The sequence below is a fragment of the Gossypium hirsutum genome, chromosome D08 (genome assembly GCF_007990345.1).
Source record: "Gossypium hirsutum isolate 1008001.06 chromosome D08, Gossypium_hirsutum_v2.1, whole genome shotgun sequence".
NCBI classification, from domain to species: Eukaryota; Viridiplantae; Streptophyta; class Magnoliopsida; order Malvales; family Malvaceae; genus Gossypium; species Gossypium hirsutum.
The window spans coordinates 12229357-12256800 of NC_053444.1; the positions used below are offsets into that span (position 1 = coordinate 12229357).

General features: G+C 35.8%; 2 protein-coding genes across 12 annotated transcripts; both read left to right on the top strand.

Moving 5' to 3' along the window:
* Positions 1-533: 533 nt before the first annotated feature.
* LOC107913338 (peroxisome biogenesis protein 6) lies at positions 534-12430 on the top strand. Of its 2 annotated transcripts, XM_016841895.2 has the most exons (16): positions 534-969; positions 1432-2058; positions 2160-2403; positions 2682-2823; positions 3163-3346; positions 3724-3915; positions 4222-4503; positions 4666-4737; positions 9964-10050; positions 10163-10285; positions 10372-10482; positions 10574-10612; positions 10704-10825; positions 10931-11075; positions 11239-11310; positions 12082-12430. In XM_016841895.2, the coding sequence occupies exons 1-16, from the start codon at positions 709-711 to the stop codon at positions 12169-12171; spliced, it is 2793 nt and encodes a 930-aa protein (XP_016697384.1). In that variant the 5' UTR covers positions 534-708; the 3' UTR covers positions 12172-12430. The 2 variants fall into 2 exon arrangements, 1 of the variants encoding a protein (XP_016697384.1); XR_001688487.2 differs by lacking the exons at positions 11239-11310; positions 12082-12430 and having other exon boundaries at positions 543-969; positions 10364-10482; positions 10931-10964.
* A 3827-nt stretch (positions 12431-16257) lies between these two features.
* On the top strand, positions 16258-26543 carry LOC107913348 (cysteine-tryptophan domain-containing zinc finger protein 3). Of its 10 annotated transcripts, none has more exons than XM_016841907.2 (14): positions 16258-16863; positions 17583-17655; positions 17753-17883; positions 18018-18410; positions 18514-19790; positions 20315-20748; positions 20835-22714; positions 22800-22960; positions 23080-23240; positions 23919-24079; positions 24518-25385; positions 25503-25663; positions 25746-25864; positions 26260-26543. In XM_016841907.2, exons 1-11 carry the CDS (start codon positions 16696-16698, stop codon positions 24710-24712), a joined length of 5034 nt encoding a protein of 1677 aa, XP_016697396.2. In that variant the 5' UTR covers positions 16258-16695; the 3' UTR covers positions 24713-25385; positions 25503-25663; positions 25746-25864; positions 26260-26543. The 10 variants fall into 10 exon arrangements, with proteins under 10 accessions (XP_016697396.2, XP_040955797.1, XP_040955798.1 ...); XM_016841912.2 differs by having other exon boundaries at positions 16290-16863; positions 24518-24743; XM_016841945.2 differs by lacking the exons at positions 16258-16863; positions 17583-17655; positions 17753-17883 and having other exon boundaries at positions 18018-18099; positions 18179-18410.
* The last annotated feature ends 901 nt before the right edge of the window (positions 26544-27444 follow it).

The window sequence follows — 27444 nt, forward strand, 5'->3', positions numbered from 1 at the left end:
CGTGACGTTTAAAGCTATTTCATAGGAAAAAAATCTAAATTGTAGAAGAAATGGAAAATGAGGGCTTTGGGTCGGTGCAGTGCAAACAAAGAGCGTTATATAACAATGATTTTAACAGTTCAGTAACTTAAATAAAAATTTTTAAATAATTTAGTGATTATTTTATAATTTTTTAAGTTGAATAACCAAAATATAAATTATCTAATACTTTTGATTATAGTTAACCTGAACTTTTTTTAATTCTAACATAAGTAACTTAGAACTGAGTTTTTCGCGCACAGTTTGCTCGCCTAAAATCCAGACGCGTGACATTAGCAAGTGGACAAAGTTACTTTGAACATCCATAAACAGCTTTAGGCTTCGGTTCAAAGTTGAGGACGGGCTTTCTAACCCAACATTTATTGGGTAATAATTGGGCTAATTGGCCGGGCTTAAGAGTGTGGACCAAGCTTTTAACTTTAAAGCTCGGCCCAGAAATATTGCTGACGTTTCATTGAAACGGCTTAATAAATGGCGTCAACGACTCGAACGATATCGGTCCAACTTGCGAGAAGGAAACAGGCTTCCATCGATTTGCGTTCTCCAAAGAGTCTCATCCAACTGGAACTGAACCAGACATCTACGTCATGGCTGCCTCAACTTCCCCATTTCTCCATATATAATTAATTCCTATAATTGAATCGACTTCGAGGTTTTGGCGGCGGTTTCATGATGGTGGGGAGAAGGAAGCCGCTTGTGCTCTCTTCCACCAAAATTCTCGTCAACTCGGTACTAAGTTCCACGCGACTCAATGAAGCCGGTCCAGCTAACCTTTCCGGTGACGGTTTGCGTTTGAAGGCGGGGATTCTAAGGGTTTCGAAGGTCAAAAATAGTATTTCGGATCCTAAGTTAGCTTCACTTGACGATTCTGCTTTGATAGGGCTCTCTACTTCTACATTGAAGAGACTATCCATAACTTCTGGCTCGCTGGTGAGTTTAAGCTTCTGTTTTTGATTGCTTAAATTTTTCAGGAAAAAACGAAAATTTCGGAACCTTTAGCTTAATTGAATATCTGCCCTTGTTGCGTAGGCTTACTAGAATTTGTTCTCTGTCTATCATATCAAACTTTTTCATTTACTGCTCGTTTAAGCTCTGTTTGGTTGCTAGGAAAACGTTGCAAGAGAAAAGGAAAAAATAAATCTGCACCCTTTTTGGTGTATTCTAATTATCATGGTTCACGAAGTGAATTTTTATTTTGCGTTTGGGATTTCTCTTGTTTCAAAATCGAACTCTGAATCTTGAACTTGTCTAATAGTAGAAAATGGAGTTAATGTACAGTGATTATGTAATATTTATGCTGATAATCATTGCAAAGAAAGAAGCCTTGTTCTTAATAATGTTATAATGACTGACCTCAGCTTTCTTTCCTCCCTCTTTTTACGCTTCTTTTAGGTGCTTGTTAGAAACTTGGAGGCAAAGATACAAAGAGTTGCTCAGATTGTTGTTTTAGATTGTCCAAATACTCACGTTCACATGTCTCTAAGAAAAGAATCCCTTTCAGATCCTCCGCATGTAATGCTTGTCTTTCCCTCATACAGTTATCCTTGTACTGGTTCTGTATCCTTGGACTGTGATGTTGCCTATGTATCTCCTCTGTTAGCTTTTAACCTCAACCTACACATATCATGCTTGAGATCTCTTGTCTATAAAGGAACGGAGACTTTAGCATACCTCTTTGAAGCTAATGTGGATGATAAGGCATGCAGGGGAGACACTGATATCAGTTTATGGTTGGAACCTTTGGGGGGCCCGCCGAAGTATGCATCACACTTAAGGGTTTCCTTTGTTAAGATGCCAGAATGCAGTTCCCTTGAATCTTTAAGAGGAATTTCTTCTATTGAAGCCGATGATCGCCAAGAAATGATTGATTCTGCCTTACACAAGTACTTTGAAGTGGATAGATATTTAACAAGGGGAGATGTTTTCAGCGTTTTCCTAAATTGGAATTGCAATTCAGCCATTTGCATTCCTTGCTGCTCAAGATTGCAAAATCAGAGTGATGATATCATCTATTTTAAGGTAATAGTTTGTGTATATATTAGTTACTACCAGTGGCACAGTATATTTAAGTAGTGTAACAATGTGCCAGGCTGTCATCAGATGGTAATTCTTGTCTTCAGGTTGTTGCTGTGGAGCCATCAGATGAAGCCATTCTTCGAGTAAATCGTACTCAGACTGCTCTAGTTCTTGGAGGGAGTGTGTCATCTGCTGTTCCCCCTGATTTGTTAATTTCTGGTCCAAAAAGTGTTGCACCTCTGCAAGGGGACACAGTCAAGATTTTAGCTTCGATTCTCACACCACCTCTATGCCCATCCCCACTATCTTTGAAATTTAGAGTTTCTGTTCTACTACATGGTCTGCCAGGTTGGATGCTATTCTGATTCCTTGTTATCTTCTAAACTGAGCTACTTCCTTAGTTGATGAAAATAATTGCATGTCAAAATGACCTCTTTGATTTATGGCACAACTTTGTGGTCATTCTCTCTACGCTTGCCAAACTTGTTACTGTTTTTCATTATTCAATTCCTGAGAACATCAATAAGTTGTTATGCAGATTGATCATAGGGAGGAGGATTTATTTGATTATATATATGTTTGTTTATGTATAGTGTAGCTGAGTCCTGATCAAGTATTTATTGCAGGGTGTGGGAAGAGGACTGTTGTTAGATATGTTTCTAAGCGACTGGGTCTACATGTAGTTGAATATAGCTGCCACGACCTAACAGCCTCTTCTGAGAAGAAGACCTCTGCTGCTTTGACTCAAGCTTTCAACAGTTCGCAAAGGTGAAGCAGCTGACTTGCTGAAACATGCCCAATTGCCAATAATTGTTCTGATTTTATTAACTAGTTATTTTGGTTTCTATAGTTGGAAATTTTCCAAATTTTCGAAAGTTCAGTTGTTGCACCTTTTGGTAGAGGTCCTATGTTAGAGTGTCTAATTTTGCATCTATACATGTCTCTGTGATAAAGCAGCTTCTCTGACAATTCAATCAAGGTAACTGAGTGATTTTGCTTCTTTCAGACTCGATGCTTATATGATGACAGATACAATGCAAAATGAAAGCACCTGATATCGTTGTTCCTTAGCGTTTATATGGGCTCACTCTATCTATTTGGTGGCAGATACTCACCAACAATACTTCTTCTACGCCATTTTGATGTTTTTCGGAATTTTGCCTCCCATGAAGGTTTGCCAAGTGACCAAATTGGACTTTCCTCTGAATTTGCATCAGTCATCAGAAAGTTTACTGAGCCAGTTGCTAGTGATGAAGACGGCAATGCGGAAGACATGTCAAACGTTGAATTTGTAAGGGCCAACTTGTTGGCAGTATCTTTTAGTCGATTAGATTTCCTGGCATGCTTTCATTTACATCTATTGGTTTCTGTTTGCGTGGTTTGTCATTATTGATGAAACTTTTAGTTTTACTTTGCTATCTATCCAAAGCGTTTCCCCATGTATGTTGTGTGTTTTCGTGAGTCCTGATTTATCGTTTCTTAACCGACAAGGGATTCTTTTGAACTTTGACAAGTGTCATATTGATCTATTGTATCTAGTGAGAACTTCAACTAAGTAATTGAAATCAATAAGCTGAAAATTCATTTTGAGGTGTTTGTTTTCTATTTACTTTCAAGAACTTAAAATGATGATGCTTTGAACTTATCACTTATATGGTGTTGGTGCAGGCTGTAAAGGACAGTGGAAATGTGGGTAGGCACGAGGTGCTGTTGGTTGCAGCTGCTGACAGTTCTGAAGGTCTGCCACCAGCTATTAGGCGTTGTTTCAGCCATGAAGTAAGCATGGGTCCCTTGACTGAAGAACAAAGGGCTGAAATGTTGTCACAGTCAATGCAAGGTGTTTCTGAACTTCTTTCTGATGTAAGTAAAGGGAAAATATTTCATCTCCTATATATGTTTATTACTTTGGTTAAATTTCTTAAGTAAATTGAATATAAGCAGGGAAAATTTTAATGCTTTGTATATCTCATGTAATATTTACACCATAACTGAATCCAACATTCAATTTTATATAAAGGCTAATAAGGATGTCACCTGTTCAATTTATCCAATTGGGAATAATTTCAACTTAAATATATATTTTAGAATTATTTTATGAATAAATAAGACCTCCAGGTGTGCTAGAAGCTTCCTTTTTAAATTTTTGTTTGATGTGGTTGGTTGCAGACTCGCTTAGAGGATTTTGTGAAGGACATAGTGGGACAGACTTCTGGCTTCATGCCTCGGGATTTGTGTGCTTTAGTTGCTGATACTGGTGCTAACTTAATCTCCAAGAGCAATTTTCAAACTGGCAAAGCAGAATCATCACAATCAGATGATTCTGTTGGAGTTAAAGCAGTGCAGGATACATCAAGCAATACTACAGCTCGCTTAAGGGGAAAAGAGGACTTGGAGAAAGCATTGGAGCGATCAAAGAAGAGGACTGCATCTGCATTAGGTGCTCCAAAGGTAACTTGTTCAAATCAAATTTAGAACATAATATTAAGTAACTAGCAACTGGCCTTTTCAAAATTTATGTATTTCAGTATTTTTGCTGGACCATGGAGTGGATGATTCTTTCAATTTCTGAATGTAGAGCAGATCGTTGAAGTGTTGATTTATTTTTTGCAGGTTCCTAATGTGAAATGGGAAGATGTTGGTGGACTGGAGGATGTGAAAAAATCAATTTTGGACACTGTTCAGGTTGGTTTGTCTGTATCTTTGATGCCTTTCTCCAACAATAGGTTATGCTGGTCTGGGATATATATTTTCTTACCATTTTTGAATAATTTGAACCCCTGTTAAAACTTAAGAGGAAAAATATTCTATTATATTTCTACTGCTTTAGTTTACAGATTATAAAGAGAGGAATAATCATTTTAAAGGAAATAATTCCTAATTTCCTAAGAATCAGTAACTGAGATTAGTTTCTATTTACAAGGGAACTACTAGTAATAAGGTAAGGTTTCTATCCTTAATTATAGGTATTCTAACACTCCCCCTCAAGCTAGAGTGTAGATGTTAATCAAACCCAGCTTGCCAATAAGTTCTTCAAACATGTTTCTGTTTAAACTTTTAGTTAACATGTCTGCAACTTGTTGTCTAGTAGGTAGGTAGGTGATGCATACTTCTCCTGAGTGTATTTTTTCTTTTATAAAGTAACGATCTATTTTCACATGTTTGGTCCGATCATGATGCACAGGATTATGTGCTATGTTGACAGCAGCCTGGTTGTCACAGTACATCTTTATAGGTCTGGTATAAGGTACTTTTAGTTCTCCCACAAGTCTTTGTATCCAAACTCCTTCGCATATACCATGAGATAGTGCTCGATATTCTTCCTCTGCACTGTTGCGTGCTACCACAGACTGTTTTTTGCTCTTCCACGTCACGAGATTACCCCAAACATAACTACAATAGCCGCTTGTAGAGCGTCTATCATTAACAGAACCTGCCCAGTTTGCATCAGTGTAGATTTTCACACTTCGGTTGACAGTCTTCTTGAAGTACAGGCTTTTACCAGGAGTTCCTTTTAGATATCTTAGTATTCTATATGCAGCTTCCAGGTGCTTCTCCCTTGGGGCATGCATATACTGACTAATAACACTCACATTGAAGGCTATTTCTGGACGGGTGTGAGATAGGTAGATGAGCCTTCCTACTAGACGTTGATATTTCCCCCTGTCAATTTCTTCTCCATCCTCATTAGTTCCCAATTTAAGGTTAAACTCCATAGGAGTTTTGGCTGGTTTGCTGCCCATCAAACCAACTTCCGAAAGTAGATCAAGAACATATTTCCTTTGGGAAATGAAGATACCTTTTTTCGACCTTGCTACCTCCATACCAAGAAAATATTTAAGACTCTCTAAGTCTTTAAGTTCAAACTCTGTACCAAGAAATTCTTTCAATATCAAAATTTCGCTCGAGTCATTTTCTGTTAATATTATATCGTCAACATAAATGATAAGGATGCAGCATTTACCCTCTTCCGAGTGCTTGTAGAACATGGTGTGGTCTGCCTGTCCTTGAATGTAATTTCTGCTAGTCATAGCTTTTGCAAATCGGCTGAACCACGCTCGTGGAGATTGTTTCAGCCCATACAAGGACTTCTTCAACTTACACACTTGGTCCTTGTTTTCTTCAAACCCGGGTGGGAAATCCATGTACACCTCATTTAATTCCCCGTTGAGAAAAACATTTTTTACATCCAATTGAGTCAAGTGCCAATCAAGGTTGGCAGCAAGAGATAACAGGACTCAAACGGTGTTTAGCTTGGCAACCGGTGCAAACGTCTCGTTGTAGTCGAGACCATAAGTTTGGGTGAATCCCTTAGCCACAAGTTGAGCTTTGTATCGGTCAATACGGCCATCGGGTTTAAATTTCGTAGTGAAAATCTATTTGCACCCTATGGTTTTTTTCCCTTTAGGTAGATCCGAGACTTCCCATGTTTCATATCTTTTTTAGGGTCTTCATTTCTTCCATCACGGCTTGTCTCCACTCAGCTGATTCAAGAGCCTCTTCTATATTTTTTGGAGTTTTTACAGAATCAACATTAGTCACAAAAGCTTTGTAAGACTTAGATAAATTTCCATAGGATACAAACCGAGAAATAGGATGTTGAGTGCAGCTCCTTGTACCCTTTCTAACTGCAATTGGAAGATAGATGGATGGTAACGGAGGTGGGACTTTTGTTTCAGAACAATCCTCGATTGAAGATGTAATTGGCACTGCTGTATCAGTTTCAGGAGAACGATTCTGTCGGGAGTAAACCTGTATTTGTTGTTTTCCTTGATCAGGCGGCTGTTGTACTTCGGTGGAGGTATTGTTATTTGGAAGGACGGTGTTAAATTCTTGCTGCACAGGGGAAACAGCAATTAAATCTGGGATAGGTTTGTTTGTGATAGTAGTAGTAGGATCAAGAGGTATAATAAGGAGAGTATTAAGGGTCTTATCTTCATTAAAAATCTCCCTCTGAAGATGAGATGCTGCAAAGTATGGTTCATTTTCAAAGGAGGTAACATCTCGAGAGATAAACATTCGGCGCAATGTTGGTGAGTAACACTTATAGCCTTTTTGTGTAGGGGAATATCCAATGAAGATGCAGGTGTAGGGTCGAGGATCAAGTTTGGATTGATTTGGTTGATGGTTATGGACAAAAGCTTTACAGCCGAATATTTTGGCTGGAAGATTAGGAACATGAAATAGAGGAAATGCCTTTAAAAGAGTATTTAGAGGTGTTTGGAAATTGAGGATCTTTGATGGCATTCGATTTATGAGATAACAGGCAGTGAGGACAGCTTCTCCCCACAAGTATTTTGGAACATTCATGGTGAACATTATGGCTCGAGTCACATCAAGGAGATAGACAATTTTTTCTCTCAGAGATCTCGTTTTGTTGAGTGTCAAGACAAGAGCTTTGGTGTATAATGCCTTGGTCAGAAAGGTATGGACTTAAGACAGAGTTAAAGTATTCTCTCCCATTGTCAGTACGGAGTGTATGTATGGTAGAGTTGAATTGGGTTCGAACCATTGAGTGAAAATTTTGGAATACTTTGGGTGTTTTAGATTTTTCTTTGAGTAGATAGACCCAACAGACCCTAGTATGATCATCAATGAATGTTATAAACCATCTAGCCCCTGTAATATTTTTCACTCGGCTGGCTCCCCATAGGTCACTGTGGATTAACGAAAAAGGTTGGGACTGAATATGTGGTTTTAATGGGTATGGCACACGGGTATATTTAGATAATTGACAAATTTCACACTTCAAGGAATTAATACTTTTATTTCGAAATAATAGCGGAAGATGTTTTTTCAAATACACAAAGTTTGGATGTCCTACCTACGATGCCATAACATAATAGTGTCCTCTTTTGAAGTGGATAGAGCCAATCCCCCTTGTGTACTGTTTTTATTCCAAATATATAGTCCATCATCAACTTTAGCAGTGCCAATCATCCTCCCCAATTTCTGTTCCTGTATCACACAACCAATTGCAAAAAATTCAGCAAGAACTTTTTCATCCTTAGTAAGTTTACTAATTGAAAGTAAATTACAGGACAAGTTTGGGACATGAAGGACTTTGTCAAGAGAAAAACTCTCTGTCATTTGTACTTCTCCTATTCCAGCCACAAGTGAGTAAGAACCGTCAGCTATGCGGGTTCAAATTTGTTATGACAAGGAGTGTAGGTGTGAAACAATGTGGAGTCACCTGTCATGTGATCAGAGGCACTCGAATCGAGTATCCAAGGAGATTGATTATTAGATTCAAAAGCAATGTTGAGGGCAGTACCTTGAGTGGCTAGAGATCCATGAGTAGTGGGAGTACCAAGTATCTTATGGAGAGTCTCAAGCTGTGTTTTGGTTAAGCGAACATCAAGAACATCATCTGCAGTAGTGGAGGATAACATGGCAGTCTTATTATCCTTCTGTTTTTTTTCAAGATAGCCATGGAGTTTGAAGCATTTTTCTTTTGTATGACCAACACAAATGCAGTGACTACACCATGGTCTTGTTGATCCAGAATCATTTCCAGCACGTTTTTTGTGGCTGTGGACCTTAGAGTAGATGATTCAGTATGACGGTTAGAAATCGGGGTCATAGGTTTAGGTTCCTTTGAATCTCCCATCATGATAAGACGACACTTTTCTTTTCTTCTAACTTCTGCAAATGCTTCACCGATCGTTGGGAGAGGTGATCTGCCCAGAATTCGGCCACGGATCTCATCTAACTCACGGTTCAGTCCTGCTAAAAACTCATAAAGACGTTCATTGTTGAGATGGGTCATAAACCTGTTGTGTTCTAAGCCTTCGCCCCAATCTGCCTCATAGTACATATCCAATTCTTGCCACAAAATTTTCAGATTGTTGTAGTAGTGAGTTACTTCAAGTGTTCCTTGTCGGATATCCTTTAACTTAAGCTTGATCTCGAATACTTGGGAGGCGTTTCCAAGATCTGAGTAGTTTTCCTTGACTGCATCCCACATGTCTTTTGCAGTTTTGAAAAAAAAGATAGGTGCGGCTTATATGGCCTTCCATCGAATTGATTAGCCAAGCCATTACAATTGAATTGTTGAGTTCCCAAGTGGCATAAGTAGGATCAGCTATGGTTGGTCATGGAATTTCTCCATTGATGTACCCTAATTTTGCCACGACCACGAATCACCATAAGAACCGATTGAGATCATTGCAGGAAGTTCTTCCCATTTAGCCGATGATTGGTGATTATAATGAGGAGGAATTAATTTCGCCTTGAGTGATTTCCTGATTGATATTCTGAGTTATTTGTGATGTCTCAGTTTCAGAGAAATTTTCATTGATATCACTCATTGGAGGACTAAACCGAAGGAATTTTTAGGAAGAGAAATTAGAGAAAAAATAGGATCAAATGAATCCTAAAGCTCTGATGCCATGTTAAAACTTAGAGGAAAAATATTTTGTTATATTTCTACTGCTTTAGTTTACAGATTATAAAGAGAGGAATAATCATTTTAAAGGAAACAATTCCTAATTTCCTAAGAATCAATAACTGAGATTAGTTTCTATTTACAAGGGAACTACTAGTAATAAGGTAAGGTTTCTATCCTTAATTATAGGGATTCTAACAACCCCCATCATTTTTTTTCATGGGCACAAAAAAAGGATCTTAGGTGTTTGTTGATTAGGAACTTATCTAATAAAGGTTACAGCAGAAACTTCGTAAATCTTGCTCTAGGATACAATGTTTTAGTATGTTGGCCATGTGTCTATTGCCAAGTAAAGGATATTAAGATCGGTTATTTGGTTTCAATATTGCTCATTATTTGGTCCCATCAAACAGGTTTCTATCCAGTTTTTGCTTGCATGTATTCTATTTTTCTTTAAAATTTTCTGTGATTGGAAGCCTGCTACTCTGAACTCTTTTACTTACTGTTATTTTTTAACTCTTCAGTTACCTCTCCTGCATAAGGATTTATTTTCATCTGGCTTGCGCAAGCGCTCTGGTGTCCTTCTTTATGGTCCTCCAGGAACAGGGAAAGTACGTTATGATGGATTACCAAATTATTGTTGGCCTTCCAGATGTACATATATTAAAATATCTTTTGTAGCTTTTTGTTTCCTCTTCTTATTGTCTCTGCTGTAAATGTCAGACTTTGTTGGCAAAAGCTGTGGCAACTGAGTGTTCCTTAAATTTCCTTAGTGTAAAAGGGCCTGAACTAATTAACATGTACATAGGAGAGTCAGAGAAGAATGTTCGAGACATTTTCCAGAAGGTAAACAAAAATAAAATTGTCTTGATTATATAATTCCTTTCATTGGTAAAAGGGCTTTCATTGTTATGATATTTTAAGTTTTGCAGGCCAGATCAGCACGGCCATGTGTCATCTTCTTTGATGAACTCGATTCGCTTGCTCCTGCTCGAGGTGCTTCTGGAGATTCTGGGGGTGTTATGGACAGAGTGGTCTCTCAGGTTTTGATTGACACTCTTGCTATTGCATTGATTTATCAGATCTCTTTGGTTTCACTTGTAACTAATCGTGACAACTTTCTCTTGTTGCTAGATGCTTGCAGAGATTGATGGCCTTAATGATTCTACCCAGGTTATTTATGCTTCTTTTTATGAAAATACTCTATTCTTTTGCTTTTTTGGTTCAAATAGAAATGAAACTGATCCTTGTTATCTTTTCCCAGGACCTATTTATTATAGGAGCAAGCAACAGGCCAGATCTTATTGACCCAGCTCTTCTAAGGCCTGGTAGATTTGACAAACTGCTATACGTTGGAGTTAACTCTGATGCATCTTACAGAGAGCGGTTAGTTCTTATCTCTGAACCTTCTCTCCCATTCATGAATGCTCTTCCAATTTTTTAATTTTATTTGCTTTTTTTTTTTTATGGTCAATTCCATTCTTGGTCCAGAGTTCTTAAAGCACTTACCAGAAAGTTTAGATTGCACGAAGATATATCCCTCTACTCAATTGCAAAGAGATGCCCACCAAACTTTACTGGTGCAGATATGTATGCCTTGTGTGCAGATGCTTGGTTTCATGCTGCAAAGCGTAAGGTGAGTAAAAAACAAGCTTTATGCACCGCAGGATCGCTGTGAAGGTTTCATATCTTCAATCGCAGGGCAATGTACTTTGATAATTTTTACCATGTATTAGTTACTACAAGCACAGCCAAGAAAACTGTAATCTTCATTGCTTATACCTGTTCTTTTTGTGTAGGTGTTGAGTCCAGATTCATCTTCCATGGATCAAGCTGACTCCATTGTTGTAGAATATGATGACTTTGTGAAGGTATGAAACTATTCTTAGCTGATTAAGGGACTTTGGTGTGAAAACATGTATAAGAATTTGGATTTTGAATCACAAGTAAATAGCAAAAAGCTAGTAAAGAAAAAAAAGAAAGCGATAATAACTATGAATAGATGTGGTTAAAGTAGTATAAGGTGCAATTCCATGGTTATCAGCTAAAATTTCTTTCACTGTGATGAAATATGTTAATACTTCTTTTGATAGAGAGTTGGGCTGGAGCTGCTGGGCTTCTTGCAAGATGAAGGTAATCTAGGGGATGTAGGAGCTTGTGTTTTGGAATGTTCTCCGATTCTTAAATGAGCAAAGGGTGTTATGTAATGGTGAAGACAAGTAAATAATTTAGTATGTCGGAGGCTGAAAGCCACTTTGTTCTCCAAATGGCATAGGAGAACAATCAATATACCATTGCAATACACCTTTTGCCAACTTAAGCATCGGAGAGCGTCTTGGAGTAAAAGCTCCAATGCCGCCCTATGTCACCTACATCTTGCAGGAAGCCCTGCAGCTCCAGTTCAACTCACAAGCCCAACCATTCAACCTCCAATCCAACTCTCTACCAAAAGAAGCATAAACAAGTATAATTATAGAGTAATCAGTGGATGGCCATATCTAAATGATTATGCAGACATTTCAATTTGATATTTAAATTATAATAATTCATTACTGTCTATGCGCAATTATCTCGTATAGACACTTGTCTTTTTGTGTTTTATGGCCAAGCATCTAACCCCTGAACGAATGGTAAACGTGTAGGTATTGAGAGAGCTTTCACCATCCCTTTCCATGGCAGAGCTTAAGAAGTACGAAATTCTTCGAGATCAGTTGGAAGGGTCTTCAAGCTGAATGAGAAAGGTGAATTGGCAAATTACATGCTACGAAAATACAATAAAATATGTCAAAAGCAAAAGATTCTTTTTACCATTTATTTTATGGATAGAACTGTAAAATTCTGTGCCTTTGTGTAATAAATATTAAACTATAATGTCTTATTCTTCAACATATTGAGTATTGGTTTTGAAAACTGGTCATCCAATGATTGGTAGATCTAATTTTCCTAAAGAGACGGAATGTATCTAATTTTTAAGTTGTCCCTTCAAAGTAATGTTTTGGCCTTCCTCTCCTGCTTTATGTTTTTTTTCTTATTCTTAAAAGTAATCTGTATAACCATGGGTAAATTTACTTCGTTAAAACTGTCAAATTTGTATAATAACAAATTTAGCTTTTTAACTTTTACATATTATATCAATTTAGTCATTTTAAAAAATTAACTTTTAAAATTTATAAATGATTTCAATTTAATCTTAGGTCTTAAAATTTTAAAGATATATATAATAGCAAGTTTAAAATATTAAAATATATTAATATGAAATAGATATGATTATATTAATATTAAATAAAAATGCCCCCTCCCCTCACTCCCACTACCATGGAAGGGGCGATGATTGTTTATTTGTATTAGGCGAGACTAATAACCATTGCTTGATGGCTACAATTTTCTTTCAATGAACCAATCTATAACCTCACAGTGGCGAAAATTAGAGGTGTACATCCAAATCGAATTAAAGAAGGAATGTTAAACGGTCAAGGGGGATTACGAGCTGGCACTTTTTTGGAAGGGGCCGTGGTGGGTTTGGGGGGGAGAGAAGAGGAGAATTTTTTATTTTATTTAATATTAATATATTTTTAATTTTATTATTATATTTTTTAAAATATTTATGTATTTTTTATATATTTCTTTGAATCTTTAAGAATTAGGATCAAATTGAAATCATTTGTAAATTTTGAAGGTTAATTTTTTAAATTATGACTAAATTTATATAGTATGTAAAAGTAGATGACTAAATTTGTTATTATACAAATTTTTAACTACCATGTCAGATTATCATTTGTGATTTTAACGAGAGTAACCAAAATGATTGAACAATGTAATGTGGCTGCTTATATTGCAAACTTTTTTTTTTTATTTTGAGTGCCTAAATTGATTTTTTTTTTAAAATTGAGTAACTATCTGTGTAGTTTACCTATATAACTATACATTCCGAATGGTGTTTCTTTTGTGATTTAATTCACGATTTGGTCCCTACAATATACTTATTTTTCCATTTTGGCATCTAAATTTTTTTTATCTCAATTTGGTACCTAAAGTATGCCTCCATTATTATTTTTTCATCCATTTTTTGATAGACATTAAAAGAAATTCTTATAGCCAATCACAAAGCACCATGAGATGTCTTTATGTAAAATAAATATTTTCTCTTATTAAATGTATATAAACATTAAAAATATAAAAATTGAAATAAATAAAAAAAATTCAAATATATATAATCTATAAAAAAACATAATAATTATAAAAAAATTATAAAAATAAAATTTACGAAAAATATGATAAATGAAAAGAAATTAGTTGAAAAAATTGTAAGAATTATAAAAAAATTTCAAAAAAAGGTTTAAAAATGATTTTTTTATGAAATTATAAAATATATAATTCTAAATTCTAAAAAGGTTTTTAAATTTCAAGCTTTTATACAATTACTTGAAATTTAATTACCTTTTTTTAAAAATTTTATAACAATTTTCAATTTTTATATATTATTTTTAATTTTTAAAATTTAAAATCATATATTTTAGAATTTTATAACAAATATTTTTAAAATTTTTAATCAATATAATATATATAATATTAAAAAAAAGATATGTGGCGTGTTCTAATAACGTCATGTGGACGGTCAATGCAGTCAGTTATCAGTCAATGCCGATCAAAGTCAAAAGTGTTTTTAATATTTAAATATTTAATATTATAACTTTATATTTTTTAATTTAAATTTAATGTTTTTAATTTAAATAAATCTATTTGTCATGTGGTATTTTTTTTATTTGCTAAACATGCCACGTGGCGCATTTAGATACCAAAATGGCAATAGGTATACTTCAAAGGCTAAATCATGAATTAAGCCTTCTTTTATTGACTTATGCTCATTTTTTTTAATTTTAGGTAAAATTGTTAAATTTCAGTTTTGATTCATTTACTGTACTTAAATTTAAGAATTAATTTTTATGCTTTAATTTTTAATATAATTTATATAATTTATAATGTTATTAGTTAGTCAAAATAGCTTCAACTATTGAAATTATTAAAGGACTAATGGCAATATAATATTAGGTAGATTAGATCAAATCAAATCAAAATATACAGATTAAACCATAAATTTAAACATAATAGTCATCGATAAAGAATATCATAATAGTCTATTTATACCAGTGTTATTTGAATCAGACTGGATCGGTCGATCAGATCAGTTGAACTGGGAACCGGTTGAGGAATGGGTCTAGAAAGTGATTTTAAATCTATCAGATCGGGAATCGATACGAATCGATTGAACCAGCTAAAAAATCAATTGAACTTATTAAATCGTCTAAAAATTGATTGAATCGACGATTGAATTGGTTGAACTAAAATTTTAATTTTTAATAATTTTTTTAATTAGATTGATTAAACCGATCAAACCAATAAAACTAAAAAACCGATGACCTAACCAATTCATCCACTAATCCAATTTAAAAAACATTTATGTATCCTTAACCATCATTCCTTATAGTCATTGCACGTGTATATGGAAAATTTCTTAGCTTAGGACAAATGTATATGTGGAGATACTTATAAGATTAAAAGAAGTTATACAACTTTCCAACGACTTAAAATGCTGACTCTATCTTAATCCTACAAAATAACTCAAAAATCTTTCTCCTCAACATTTTCTCAAATTAAGCCACCTTTCTAGACTCCATCCCAAATATTTTGGTTAAAATGGAATTTAGTTTTTTTATTTTTTTTTATTTTCGGGTTTTAGTCTATTTTTAAATTAGGTAATCTAAACTCAACGCCATTAAACTATAAATAAATTTACATTTTGGTCACTCAATTTTAAAAAGTTGACCATTGAATTATTTGAAAGTTCTTGTTCTTGTTTAAGTCACTAGACTACTAAAATCGTTGTTATATAATCTTCTTTGTTTGCACCACTTACATCAATCAAACCTTTCTTTTCTAGTCACTTTTACAGTTCAATTTTTTTTTCACGAAACAAAATTTGAACATCACGGATTTGCAAACCAAAATCCAAATAACTTTCTTCTCTAATCTCCAACATTGACCATCGGATCAACTTGGATATAAGGTATGTCCTTTCACTTGTTGATGGGTATTGATTCATTGTATTGATCATCAAGTTATTGCTTGAAACTCGCTACTCGCTATTCGGATCTCTTTTTTAAAAAAAATAAAAACACTTATATGTATTTTGTTTTTAAAAAATATTTATTTTAGAATTGAATATTTATTTGAGTGTTAGCTTTTTTATAAAAAGAACTATACTCAAGGTCAGTTTAGCATGTTCTCAGAAGAAATTTTAGGCTAAAAAGTACTTTTGAGTAAAAGTTAAAATTTTGTATTTCTACTTTTGGTCAAAAAAATATTTTTGCAAAGTTTTTTTTTTCAAAAAGCACTTTTGAAAAGCATATTATTTAGTAATATTTTTATCTCAAAAGTTAAATATTTTTATATATAAAAGGACAGTTGGCAGAATCATATTGGCCATCAAAATTTTTAATATATATTAGGAAAATGGACTAAAAAACTACCTTTGGGTATCAAATTGATAAAAGAAGTTTAAGTATTAAAGTGAGAAAATAGATATACTTCAGGGGCTACATCATAAATTAAGCCAAAAAGAATCAGTTAACATTTGTTTATTTTTCGGACAAAACGCCGTAATGAAAACGTAAAACATAGAGGGACCAAAAAGGCAAAAAAAGAAAAAGAAGAAGTCCAAAATTTAATAACGCTCAGATAAAAAGAAAAATTAAAATAATTTTCAGTTCTTTCCGACCCTTCTCCGGTTAAATCACGTGGACTTAAAAAAAAAAAAACACAAACAAACAAAAGAAAACAAATAAATAATAAAAAATAAGAATAACCGCGGCTGCTCTGTACACCAAAACCACACAGAGAGTTCGTCTCTTTCTATTTCCTTGCTAATTGATTCAAGTTAAAGAGATCGCACCCAAAAAAAAAAATCCAAAAAAGCCCTTAAAAACAGTAAAAATTTGAGAGATCCTTGTTTTAAAATCGATTTATTTGATTTCGAATTTAAACCTTTTAAAAATGTTGGTTTGTTGTTTGGCTTCCTGATCGAGTTTCAGGTCTTGATTGAAATCAGGGTAAAAATCCGCTTTTTTCTTTTCTGGGTTTTAGCGGTTGTAGAAAAGGATTAGTATAAGAAACCTGTGGGCTTGGAACTATAGAAAATTAAGTTCGAGAACTTGATATTTGGGCGAGGCTTTCTTTTTTTGAGTTCTGTTTTTTTTTGAATGATTTCGTTGGGGAGTAACGATGCGAGGAAAGGGCTAAAGTTTGCTGGAAGAGAAATGGAAGAGACTGAGCTTGAAGAAGGAGAGGCTTGCTCTTATAGTAACAATAACGATGATTATGATGCCACCACAGACACCGAAAATGATCTATCTTCTCTCTCCTACATAGTAAGAAAATTTGGCTCTTATTTTCTTTGCTTTCATTTTTTTAATTAATTTTTAATCATACTGTGTCGACTTTAGCTTTTTTGGTTGGGTTTTAGATCTAAAGTTAAGATTTTTGGCTGATCAATTGAAATTCTGTAACTGCAATTTTAAATGTATTTTACTTTTTTTACTTCTGTTGCTTCTAGAAATATTACATATGGATTCGTATTTCAGTTTTTATTCTAATTTTACTAGTTATTTTGGTTCATGTGGAGGAATCTTGAGAATTTAGTTTTTAGGAGGTTTAATTAACTTAAGTGAATTGTTTTCTGTCTAGCGATGAAGCCATTTGTGTATGGGTGTATTAATGGTTGTAGCGTGTGTCTGTGTGCGCGCTTTCTTTTTTCAGTTGTCTGAAATTTGTTGGACATCTGGTTACTTGCGAAGGCATTATTAATGAAATTTGATTCCTAGTTTTACACGTTAAAACATTATGGTAGTCTTAACTGTAACTCTGGGGATTTCATAGGTATTAGGAGAGTAAGATTCAAGCACATTGGGTAGCTTCCATGGTTGCTGTGTGTTATTGCTGTTTCTACAGGATTAGTTACTAACTGTTCGTGGACTACTATATGTATGCTGATCTTTCTCAATGTCTTATTTCTGGTCTGGTGCTTGTTCTTAGTCTCTTTCCATTTTTTCATTACCCCTTGGTGATATATGACTTCATGTATTTGAAGGATGAGAAACTTCAACATGTTCTTGGACATTTTCAGAAAGATTTTGAAGGTGGAGTTTCTGCAGAGAATCTGGGTAAGTAGAATCATGGTTCATATGAGGTGAAGAGTCACCATAAATTGGTGTTCATAATTTCAAATTAATGATTTAGTGATTTTTTCTATTGCCACAGGTGCAAAGTTTGGTGGATATGGGTCATTCTTACCTACTTATACACTTTCTCCGGGTTGGCCTCATCCGAATGGTTCTCCAAAAGTTCAGAGCTGGTATGCACCGAGATCGCCCCCAAAAATGCCATTGGAGGTTGTGTTTTCTCAATTTGTCTCATTTTCCTCGAAATAGAATTTATTTCATACAAAGAAGGAATTTTTCACAGGATCTTGGTTTATTTGAGAAGTCCAAGTTAAACCGGCTGCTTACTTTGTTTTGTCATGTAGGATGGCCGACATAACTCAGTATGTTCATCAAGTGGTTCTCAGTCTCTGAGGCCTGGACTGCCTTCGAATTTTGAAACCCTTCGTAAGACATCAACTGTGAATGATTCAATTAAACAAGGGATCAACTTAACATCTGCTCATGTTGATGAGCTTGCCTCTAGGTGTGAATTTGCAAGCAAGAAAGCTGCCAGTCTGTCTGACCCGAAAACATTGAAGGTGAGAATCAAAATGGGTTCAGGTGACTTGTCAACACAGAAGAATGCTGCAATCTACAGTGGTCTTGGCCTTGACGTCTCACCATCTTCGTCCTTAGATCAGAGCCCTTCAGAAAGTGAAGGGATGTATCAGGAGTCTCAAGAGCCATTAACTGAATCTCCAACCAGCATTCTTCGGGTAAATCCTCCATTGTTTGTTAATCTTCTTATAAATATATTCTTACATCTAATGTACAAGTCCGGAACTGATCAGATTTTTTTTCCCTGGGTTTTTTGAGTAGCTTATGACTTCCTTCCCTGTACCGGAGGAGGCGCTACTATCTCCTCTTCCTGATCATCTACTTAACTTGATTGTAAAGGAAAAAAAATTGAAAGAGAATAGATCTGATTCTAGAAAGCGTGATGGAATGCTATCAAGACACAAGAAAGCAAAGTCAATGGAGAAAAAGAATTCTCCGGCTGAAAGAACGAGTGGCATTAACAGGGAAATAATGAACGGCAGTGGTCTTATGCCAGAAAAGGAAGCAGATATTGACTTATTGGCTTTTGAGGAGCTTGTTTCTAAAACATTGAAGCTTCCTCTTTTATCTAATTCATATTCTGCCCCTGAGAAGGTAAAAAATAAGGGTACAACACGAAACAAAGGTGTCCATGATGTAGACATGGAGGGGTCAGTGGAGCCATTACTTGCCCAAGAGATAGGCTGGGAGAATCCAAGTGCTAGTTCAGCTCAAAAGGTTTTAGAGGAACAAAAGACAAGTGTTCTGGATGTCATTTCTGGCAATGCTAGAAAAGATGGGTATAATAAAGCTGACAAAACTTATGATTCTGTCAAAGCCAATTCTAATACTCTAAAAGGTTGCAAAGCTCTAAAAAATGAATTAGTAGATCCTTCCAAGAAGAAGATCAGCCAGAGAGCTACATTAGATGAGCAAGACAATATGAAGTTGCCTTCTGCAGAGGAGTGTTTGTCTTCTGGTGGAAAAAGAAAATCAAAAGACAGTCAGCGTCATGGTAGTCTAGCTGCAGGGGTACCTAAAGAAAGCTTAAGGGTCGGTTTTTCTTTGATGGCGAGAAATAAGCAAACTGCACATGCTAATAGTTATGCAAACAAAAGGGAATTGGGAGATAAAAAATTAGAAAGTCCATTTCGAAAGGCCGAAGATAGGTATAAAGATTTTTTCGGAGATACTGGAGAATCAGAACAGGAAGAGAACCAAGCAAGTTCATTGGAACTCTGTTCTAAAGATCAGCTGAAGGAAGCTGATAATATTGAAAAAAGTACATCATCCATTAATAGTGCACATAGTGAAAGATTAAGTGGCAAGAAAACTGAGGATTTATTGGCAACCGAATCATACCCAAGAGCAACTGTGGATGGTGCTTCTAACTCTACCAATGTGAATGTTGCTGGAACTTCCCATGCAACTGCTGCTCCTGTAATGATAAGAGAAAATTGGGTTTGTTGTGATAAGTGTCAGAAGTGGCGTCTTCTTCCAGTAAGCATAAATCCTGCTGACTTACCCGAGAAGTGGCTATGCAGCATGCTTAACTGGCTGTAAGTTCTTCACCGTCACCCCTTCTTGTTTTCTGTGAACGTGCTTTAATGGCACAACTTCTAAATTTTTTCTTATTTATATATTCAAACTTTTGTTGGACTGAACAATCATCTGAAATCCTCAGGGAAGTGAAGATTGAATAAATAATTTGGAAAACAGAAATAAAAGATAAGCGAAGCTTCAGACATAGGGTTCGTCGATTGACCCTAGGAAAGAAAAACCTAAGCATTCTAAGTAGAACTAGACCTCCTATTCTAAGTAGAAAACTTAAGAGAAAATACTTGAAACTCTACTAATAAACTTGATTTTAAAACAAAATCTAATAGGATAAAGAAAATTACAGTAAGGTACTATAAAATGCTAAATATAACCATTAATAAAATCTTAAGTATTCTGATCCCACAAATTGATTATTTGTGTTCTGTGTTGCCTCAGTGTTGATAGTTAAACTTTGTGACAGATTGTGGAAAGATATCTCTTCTCCCTTCTTCAAATCTCTAACATCATTCTGGTAAATGTTTAGGCCGGCAATGGATCACTGTAGCATTGATGAGGAGGAAACTACAAAAGCTGTTCTCGCATTATATCATGTTCCTACTGTAGAGAATCAAACTAATCTTCAAAGTAACCTTGGCAGTATTATGTCTAGATTACCCTCAGCTGATGCCTTGAGACTTGACCAAAACCAACTAAGTTTTGGTTCACATGCCATGCTCACTGCTGCTAGGAAGAAACATGGTTTAAAGGAAATATCAAATGCCATGGATAAAGATGGGCCAACTCCTATGAAGAAGACGCAGTCATCGGTCCGCTCTAGAAATCTAACTGATGTGACTCGATCCTCTGTGTCAGAGGAACCCGGTTTACATCATCTAAGCAAAAGTGATTTGCCTGTCAAGAAACACAAAAATAAGCGGAAAGATAAGCATAAATTGTCGAAACACGGTTCTGTTGGAGGTATTCTTTTTAAACTGATATATATTGTTCTGAAACTTTTTTTTTTAAACTATGTAATGTACTGCTTTTATAAAACATGCTAACAGGTGATGCCAAAACTTCAAAGATGAAAAGCAAAAGGACTGCTGATCAAGATTCCTTAAGGTCCTCCAAGAAAATTAAGGGTGATAGTTTACATCTTGCTGATGAAGATGGCATGTTTGAGCATGGTGGTATGGGGGGGGCTAGCACAAATAATGCTTTGCCAACTACATTAGGAAAGGATCAGCCTAAGCACAGTGAACCTTCTTATAAGGTTTCGAAGTCAGATAAGGAGAGGCAACAGATCTCTGGTAAGAGACCAAAGGACAAAGTTCATCCTTCCCTAACTGATGGATCTCTGGATCTGGTGAATTGTAATGGTGGGGAAGTTTCAAGAAAGAGGAAAGTTGATGAATGTATTGACGGTCAATTATATACGGGTTTCCTCCAAGGTGTTGGCAATCACTTCCAGGATAGCAGAGTGCTTACAAAGGAAGATGTCAGCGAGAATGAATACAGGAGAGAAAAGAAGGCCAGAGTATCTAAGTCAGGAGGAAAGGATTCCTCTGCAGGTAAAAGCAGTGGTAAACTGGAGAAAAAAAGTAGACATACAAAGGACCACCAAACGGGGCAAGATCTAGGCAGCTCTCTGCCCCAACGGAGTTTAGATGTTCCAGATTCATTGAAAAGGGATTTTGGATCTGCTCAACCTTCTTTAGCAGCTACTTCTAGCTCATCGAAGGTTTCTGGTTCACATAAATCAAAATCTGGTACACATAAATCAAAACATTGCTTCAATGAAACAAAGGGTTCACCTGTAGAATCAGTTTCTTCATCTCCTATGAGAATTGCCAATCCCGATAAACTTCCATCAACAAGGAGGAATGTTGCAGGTAGTCCAAGAAGAAGCTCAGATGGTGAAGATGATGGTGGGAGTGACAGATCAGGGACAGTATGGAGGGAAAAAATTTCCTGTGCACCTCAACATGGGTCCCTTGAGTCATCTATACATGATATTCAGGATAAGGACCATGGTCAATTAGATGGTAGCAAAGCGAAGGCGCTTGAATCCTCCCCTGAAGTCAGAAAAGGCCATTTTATGAATGGTGGTGTTGATTATTTAGGCCAAGAGGCTCAATATGCTGGTAAATCTACAATAATGGATGAATACCATTATGAGAAAAAGCAGAATGACAAACGTGGCAATGCCAATGTCTCTCATCCAAGAAAGTCTGGTAAGGGGTCCTCACGGTTGAAGGACAGGATGCGCAATCTTAAATCTGATTTTGTTGATGAACAGCAAGATTGTGCACCTTCATATGAGGTAAAACCTAGGGTTGGTAGAAACAAATTTCAGGGGAGGCCTGGAATGAAGTCTGATGAAAGTGAGAATAGATTTTCTGATAACAAAGAATCATTGGGAAAATTTTCTGGTGAGACTGGTAAAAGAGAGAGTCAATCAAATGGTGGTCAGTCATGTGCTAAAGCAGATGCCAATGGAGGTCAAGATGTAATCTCTACTGTGTCTGTAAAGCAGAATTTTGTGCAGGATGGCAGCGGTGGAAAATATACAAAGATGTTCCGCTCTGAAAAATCTGACCATGCAGAAATTGCTTCTGGGAGAGGGAACTCGTTACCATCACTACGCTTGGGAGGTACTCAAAATGAGATGCTGACTGGTTGCCCCCGCCCAGTTTCTGGGTCCCAAACTGGAAACAGAGCTGATGAATCTCAAGGTGATGATGCATTGAAAGTACAAAAACAAATAAAAAAGTCTGACCAGCAAAATGGGATTCAGCACAGTAGTTCAAGACATACATCTGGTGGACGTAGGATCAGGGATGTTGATGCCCCGAGCCCAATGAGAAAGGATTTTTCAAGTCTGGCAGCTACCAATGCTTTGAAGGAGGCTAAAGACTTAAAGCATCTGGCTGATCGTTTCAAGGTTTTTCCATACTGTTTTCTTGTAACTTGTTGCGTTATTGTCCTAGCCTCTAGCTAGCTTTCTTTAATAATAAATTTTCTCTCAGAACTCTGGATCAAATGTGGAGAGCACAGCACTTTACTTCCAGGCAGCACTGAAGTTTCTTCATAGTGCTTCTCTACTAGAATCTTGCAACAGTGATAGTGCCAAACATGGAGAGATGATTCAGTCTATGCAAATTTATAGTAGCACTGCAAAACTCTGCGAGTAAGTTAAATATCATGTGTTCCAGTTGGTGTTCTCTTTGGTTATTTCATATTGTTTTGGGATGATTTCATTTTCTAGTTTTTGGTTTTATTTTTGTTTCTTTACCAATTATTATTCAGGTTTTGTGCCCATGAATATGAGAGATTAAAGGACATGGCTGCTGCTTCTTTGGCTTACAAGTGTATGGAAGTGGCTTATATGAGAGTCATCTATTCCTCTCACGGCAATGCAAATAGAGATCGACATGAGTTGCAGACAGCTTTACAAATGGTTCCTCCTGGTAATTCAAAGAACCCAATGATTGTACTGGTTGAATCCTTCCTGCTAGTCTGTGTAGCTTGTAAAATTGCTAAATGTTGTTTACCAGTCTTCTGCGCTTACATGGTAATCGGGGAGCGCCAGCCTCTGAAATTTACTCTGGAATTTTGGTTCTTCATTTTTGAAAAGACCTCTACATATGATGTTGGAATTTACACTGCAGGAATGATTAGGTTACTTGCTTACAGTGTGCTTCTCCTTTTGTTTACATGCCGTGGTTTTGTTCTTTGGTATCTTCAAATCTGAGAATATCAGACAAATGTCGTTCTGATTAATTTTGTGTTGTTTTCATTCATACATGCATATCTGTTGTTCTATTTTAGGTGGAGGACTTGAGTTTGTAAATCATCAGTGTTCTAGTTCTTTTTGACATGTAAGGTGAACTACCTTTTACAAAAGGGTGTTGGACCTATTTAGGACTGGCCTTGTTGGTATGCATGCATACAAATAGATATTTTCAAGTAAGCCAACTCATCTGTTTCTCAGTTTCCCCAGCCCCTTAATCACCCTTTTATTTTTCCACATGTTCCTTTATGGACATTAAATTTCTTTATAAATACTAATACTGCATTGATTGAAACAAACTGATGAAGTTAATTTTAACTTCTTTTCTTATTATTGATTCTTGTTTTCATGTCAGGTGAGTCTCCCTCTTCTTCTGCCTCTGATGTTGATAATTTAAACCATCCAACAGCGGCAGACAAGGTTGCTTTTCCAAAAGGTGTTAACTCTCCCCAGGTTGTTGGAAATCATGTTATTTCTGCTCGAAACCGTCCTAACTTTGTGCGGTTGCTCAATTTTGTAAGTATACTTTTTCCTGTATATAATTGGAAAGTGTAATTTTTTGCTTTTTTGTTATGGTATGAGAGTGAAAGCATGGTTGAACATTCCCCCCCCCCCACTCCAACACAGAGAAAAAAAAAAAACCCAATATAACATGCACAAACTGTTTCCCCCCAAAAGGTTTTTCTTTTGGTCTAATGCACTGAATGTCCTTTTGCTTTCTCACAAACTTTCTTTCCTCCTATACCTTGACCAAAAGCCTTCTGGTTTCTGCATGTTGAAGTTGCACGTCTGCCTTGTTGGCCTTTCAAGAACAAAGGCTTTTGTAGACTTGCCCTTGAACAGTTTCTATTATCTGTCTCTTATTGGCATGGGTCATGTCATTTTGTGCTTTATGACTTGTGTATCTTATTTAAGCTTATGGTCATAACTAAAACCAAAACGGATGATTTGCAGGCGCAAGATATAAATCATGCAATGGAAGCTTCAAGGAAATCCCGAACTACTTTTTTGGCTGCCAGTTCAAATTCAAAAGGGGCTGAATGTGGAAAGTCTATATCTTCTGTGAAGAAGGCTCTTGATTTTAACTTCCTAGACGTAGAGGGAGTGCTTCATTTGGTACGTGTGGCAATGGAAGCCATTAGCCATTAAGGAAAAGGGGAAAAAAATGAAAATCTGGTTGGTAAGGATGGTTTTATACTAGAAGGAAATCTCATTATGATGCTTTATCATTTGGTATGATCTCATGGAGGAGAAAAAGATGGGATGGCCAGCTCTTCCTGCTGCAATCCTAAAAACTTATATTCAAAAACTGGCTAAGATCCTGCTTTATGATACATACTGTGCATATGTGCAATAAAACATAAATCTGGGATTTTCAATGTATATATGAGCTTCAACTGCTTCCTGACATGGAACAAGGCTGTTAATTTCCTTCTCAAGATGGTATTTAGGACATGGGATTCGTAACAAATATATACAAAATTGTTGTATAACTTGGTGATTATGCTACAAAAGAACTGTTGCTGAAACACTTTTGTATAAAGATGGAGAACCCAGCTACAGATTGAGGCAGATTGTTAGAATTCCAATAGTAGAGTGTGTGATTGTTTCAGCATCATGCTCCCCATAGGCGGTTTTAGTTAACTAGTTACTTTGTTGATACTACATTTAAGAGACCTCTGTAGGAAAATACTGGGAATACAGCAGCATGTGCTTGCTCCTTTGCCATAGGGCCTATGATTTTCTCAGTTAAAGCACTATGGAGGAGATCAATGTGTTAGGCAGTCTCAAGTGTGCTACTCTTAGACTCCTGCTTTGAAAAGTAAAAATTGCCATATTAAGTCAATATTCTTTCACCTTCCCTTGTCCTTGTCCTTTTCTGTTTCTAATTTTGTAATTTGTTTTCACAGTTTCACCCTTGTTATTTGAATCTGTGCAGGTCAGCTGCTATAGTACGTGTTATTGTATATGTTTATGTATTAATGATTAGTCAAGATGAGTTGGAAGAGTATATGAAAACAATATTTGGTGCAAAATTCCGGTGGTAGAGATTCAAACAAGGTTGAAAAAATTCTTCATTTTCTTTTTTTCCCTTCAAAGGTTGGTGTACTGGTTTATTTGATTGCTTTAGTATTCTGCTCTGGCATACTCTTGCTTCTAACCATTCTTAATTTTGTGGCAGTAAATATTTTTTGTACCATTAAACATATCTTTGTATGGTTCTCAATTTGGAATGTGGCAAATGCTCTTGTTTGTGGGAGAGATCTATCATCTTCAAGTCGGCCATCTGGATGCTGATAGGTAATAACTCTTTAACCATTATTGTTCTTTTACTGAATGTCAATTCTCTTATAAACATCTTGAGGTACTTAGTAAGTTAGTTAGTACATTCTTTTTTTTGAAGAAATTGAAGTGTTCTTAGGGAATTAGTTAGTAAAACTCTACAAATTTAAGAGGCATGAGCCATGTTTCCAATTTGCATATATTTACTTGGAAGTTGAGCCTTTTAAAATGTGGCACCATGTGGTTGACACATTTTTCATACATTATCAAGCAAATTTTGGACTTCTCATTGATCTATCTCCTTGCTGAATTTTCCAGTTCATGTTTGTGCATTTTCTACTGCTCTGATTTTAGTTATTAGGCTGTTAGGCACTTTGATTAGTGGTAATTAGATGATGGTTTTTGAATTTCAGGTTGAATAATTTGAGCGGTTGTTTGAACAGCGGAGCTGGCTATGGATGGGCTGTGATGGTAAAGTCGCTCCTTGACTTTTCATTACTGTTTCACCTCTAATATAATCTCACTGCCATTTTATACAGTGAAATTTTGACCTTTTTCTTTTCTTTTCTTTTGGGGTCTCATAACCTACTCTTCAAATCTGTGTACATGGAAATAAACAATTATTTGTACCAAAAAGAAATAAGCAACTATATAAATCTTCATCAATAAAATTGAGGCCGCATTCTGTTATTTGTCATACTAATTTTTCCCTTTCCAGATATAAATTCCTTTTTTCCACTCTATTCTATATGGTAATGATTCTTTTATTTTAAGTCCATTTACCTTAAAATGAACATAAATAATAAAAGAAAAAGACGAATTTTCATCATATTTTAAAATCACCACAGAAAAAAAAGAGTCAGACTTCCTTAAAGGAGCAATCTTGTATACTTTCCAATTTGGAAAAGTGAAATTAAGAAATGGCAGCAAATTGCCAAGTAATTTCCATTTTTTGGTAAGAGGGAAGATGGGTATAACTTTTGATGCAGCTTCTAATGATACGAGAGAAAATGAACTGACAGCAACGAAGGATTGAAATGGGATAAATATGATGTGGTAGAATACCTCTCTACGGTCTTCGACTCATAACAAGTAAGATCTCCAAGTTATTTAATAATAAATCCCAAAACTCTCTATGAATATTGATTTTTGTTTATGTTATTGGACTGAAATTAAGTTGGTTGAGCTTATAAACTGGACCCGAATCATCAAGAGCTTTGCACAGAAAGTGAGCTATAGGTTTTGATGCTTTTGATAGAGAGGAGTTTAAAGAAATGAAGGAAAGAGATTTTAGTAGAGTGGAGGATGAGCAAGGTGGAGGAGATACTTAGCTTTATACCTGATTCAGGTTTATTTGGAGCTGTCTTTAGGTCGGGTGTGAAGGAATTGACTAATTCTTAACTTGATAAATCTGTTGGGGGCAAGAAGCTATATGCTTTGGGTTGGTTTGTTGCCGGCCGTCATTTACATTGCTACTGTAACCCTTATGTGCCATGTGATCGTGGGGACTTTTGACCTATTTATGTGAGTTGTATAACAATTTTCATCTCAACTTTTGTGTTCAAGTTTCAACAACAGACTCAGTATTTATTATCATA

Excerpts from the sequence above, each read along its gene's own strand:
- LOC107913338 (XM_016841895.2), top strand. The coding sequence starts at position 709 with ATGATGGTGGGGAGAAGGAAGCCGCTTGTGCTCTCTTCCACCAAAATT. Across the intron at positions 970-1,431 it reads CCATAACTTCTGGCTCGCTG|GTGCTTGTTAGAAACTTGGA; the intron begins GTGAGTTTAAGC and ends CGCTTCTTTTAG. Across the intron at positions 2,059-2,159 it reads ATGATATCATCTATTTTAAG|GTTGTTGCTGTGGAGCCATC; the intron begins GTAATAGTTTGT and ends TCTTGTCTTCAG.
- LOC107913348 (XM_016841907.2), top strand. The coding sequence starts at position 16,696 with ATGATTTCGTTGGGGAGTAACGATGCGAGGAAAGGGCTAAAGTTTGCT. Across the intron at positions 18,411-18,513 it reads CTCCAACCAGCATTCTTCGG|CTTATGACTTCCTTCCCTGT; the intron begins GTAAATCCTCCA and ends TTTTTTGAGTAG. Across the intron at positions 20,749-20,834 it reads GAAACACGGTTCTGTTGGAG|GTGATGCCAAAACTTCAAAG; the intron begins GTATTCTTTTTA and ends ACATGCTAACAG.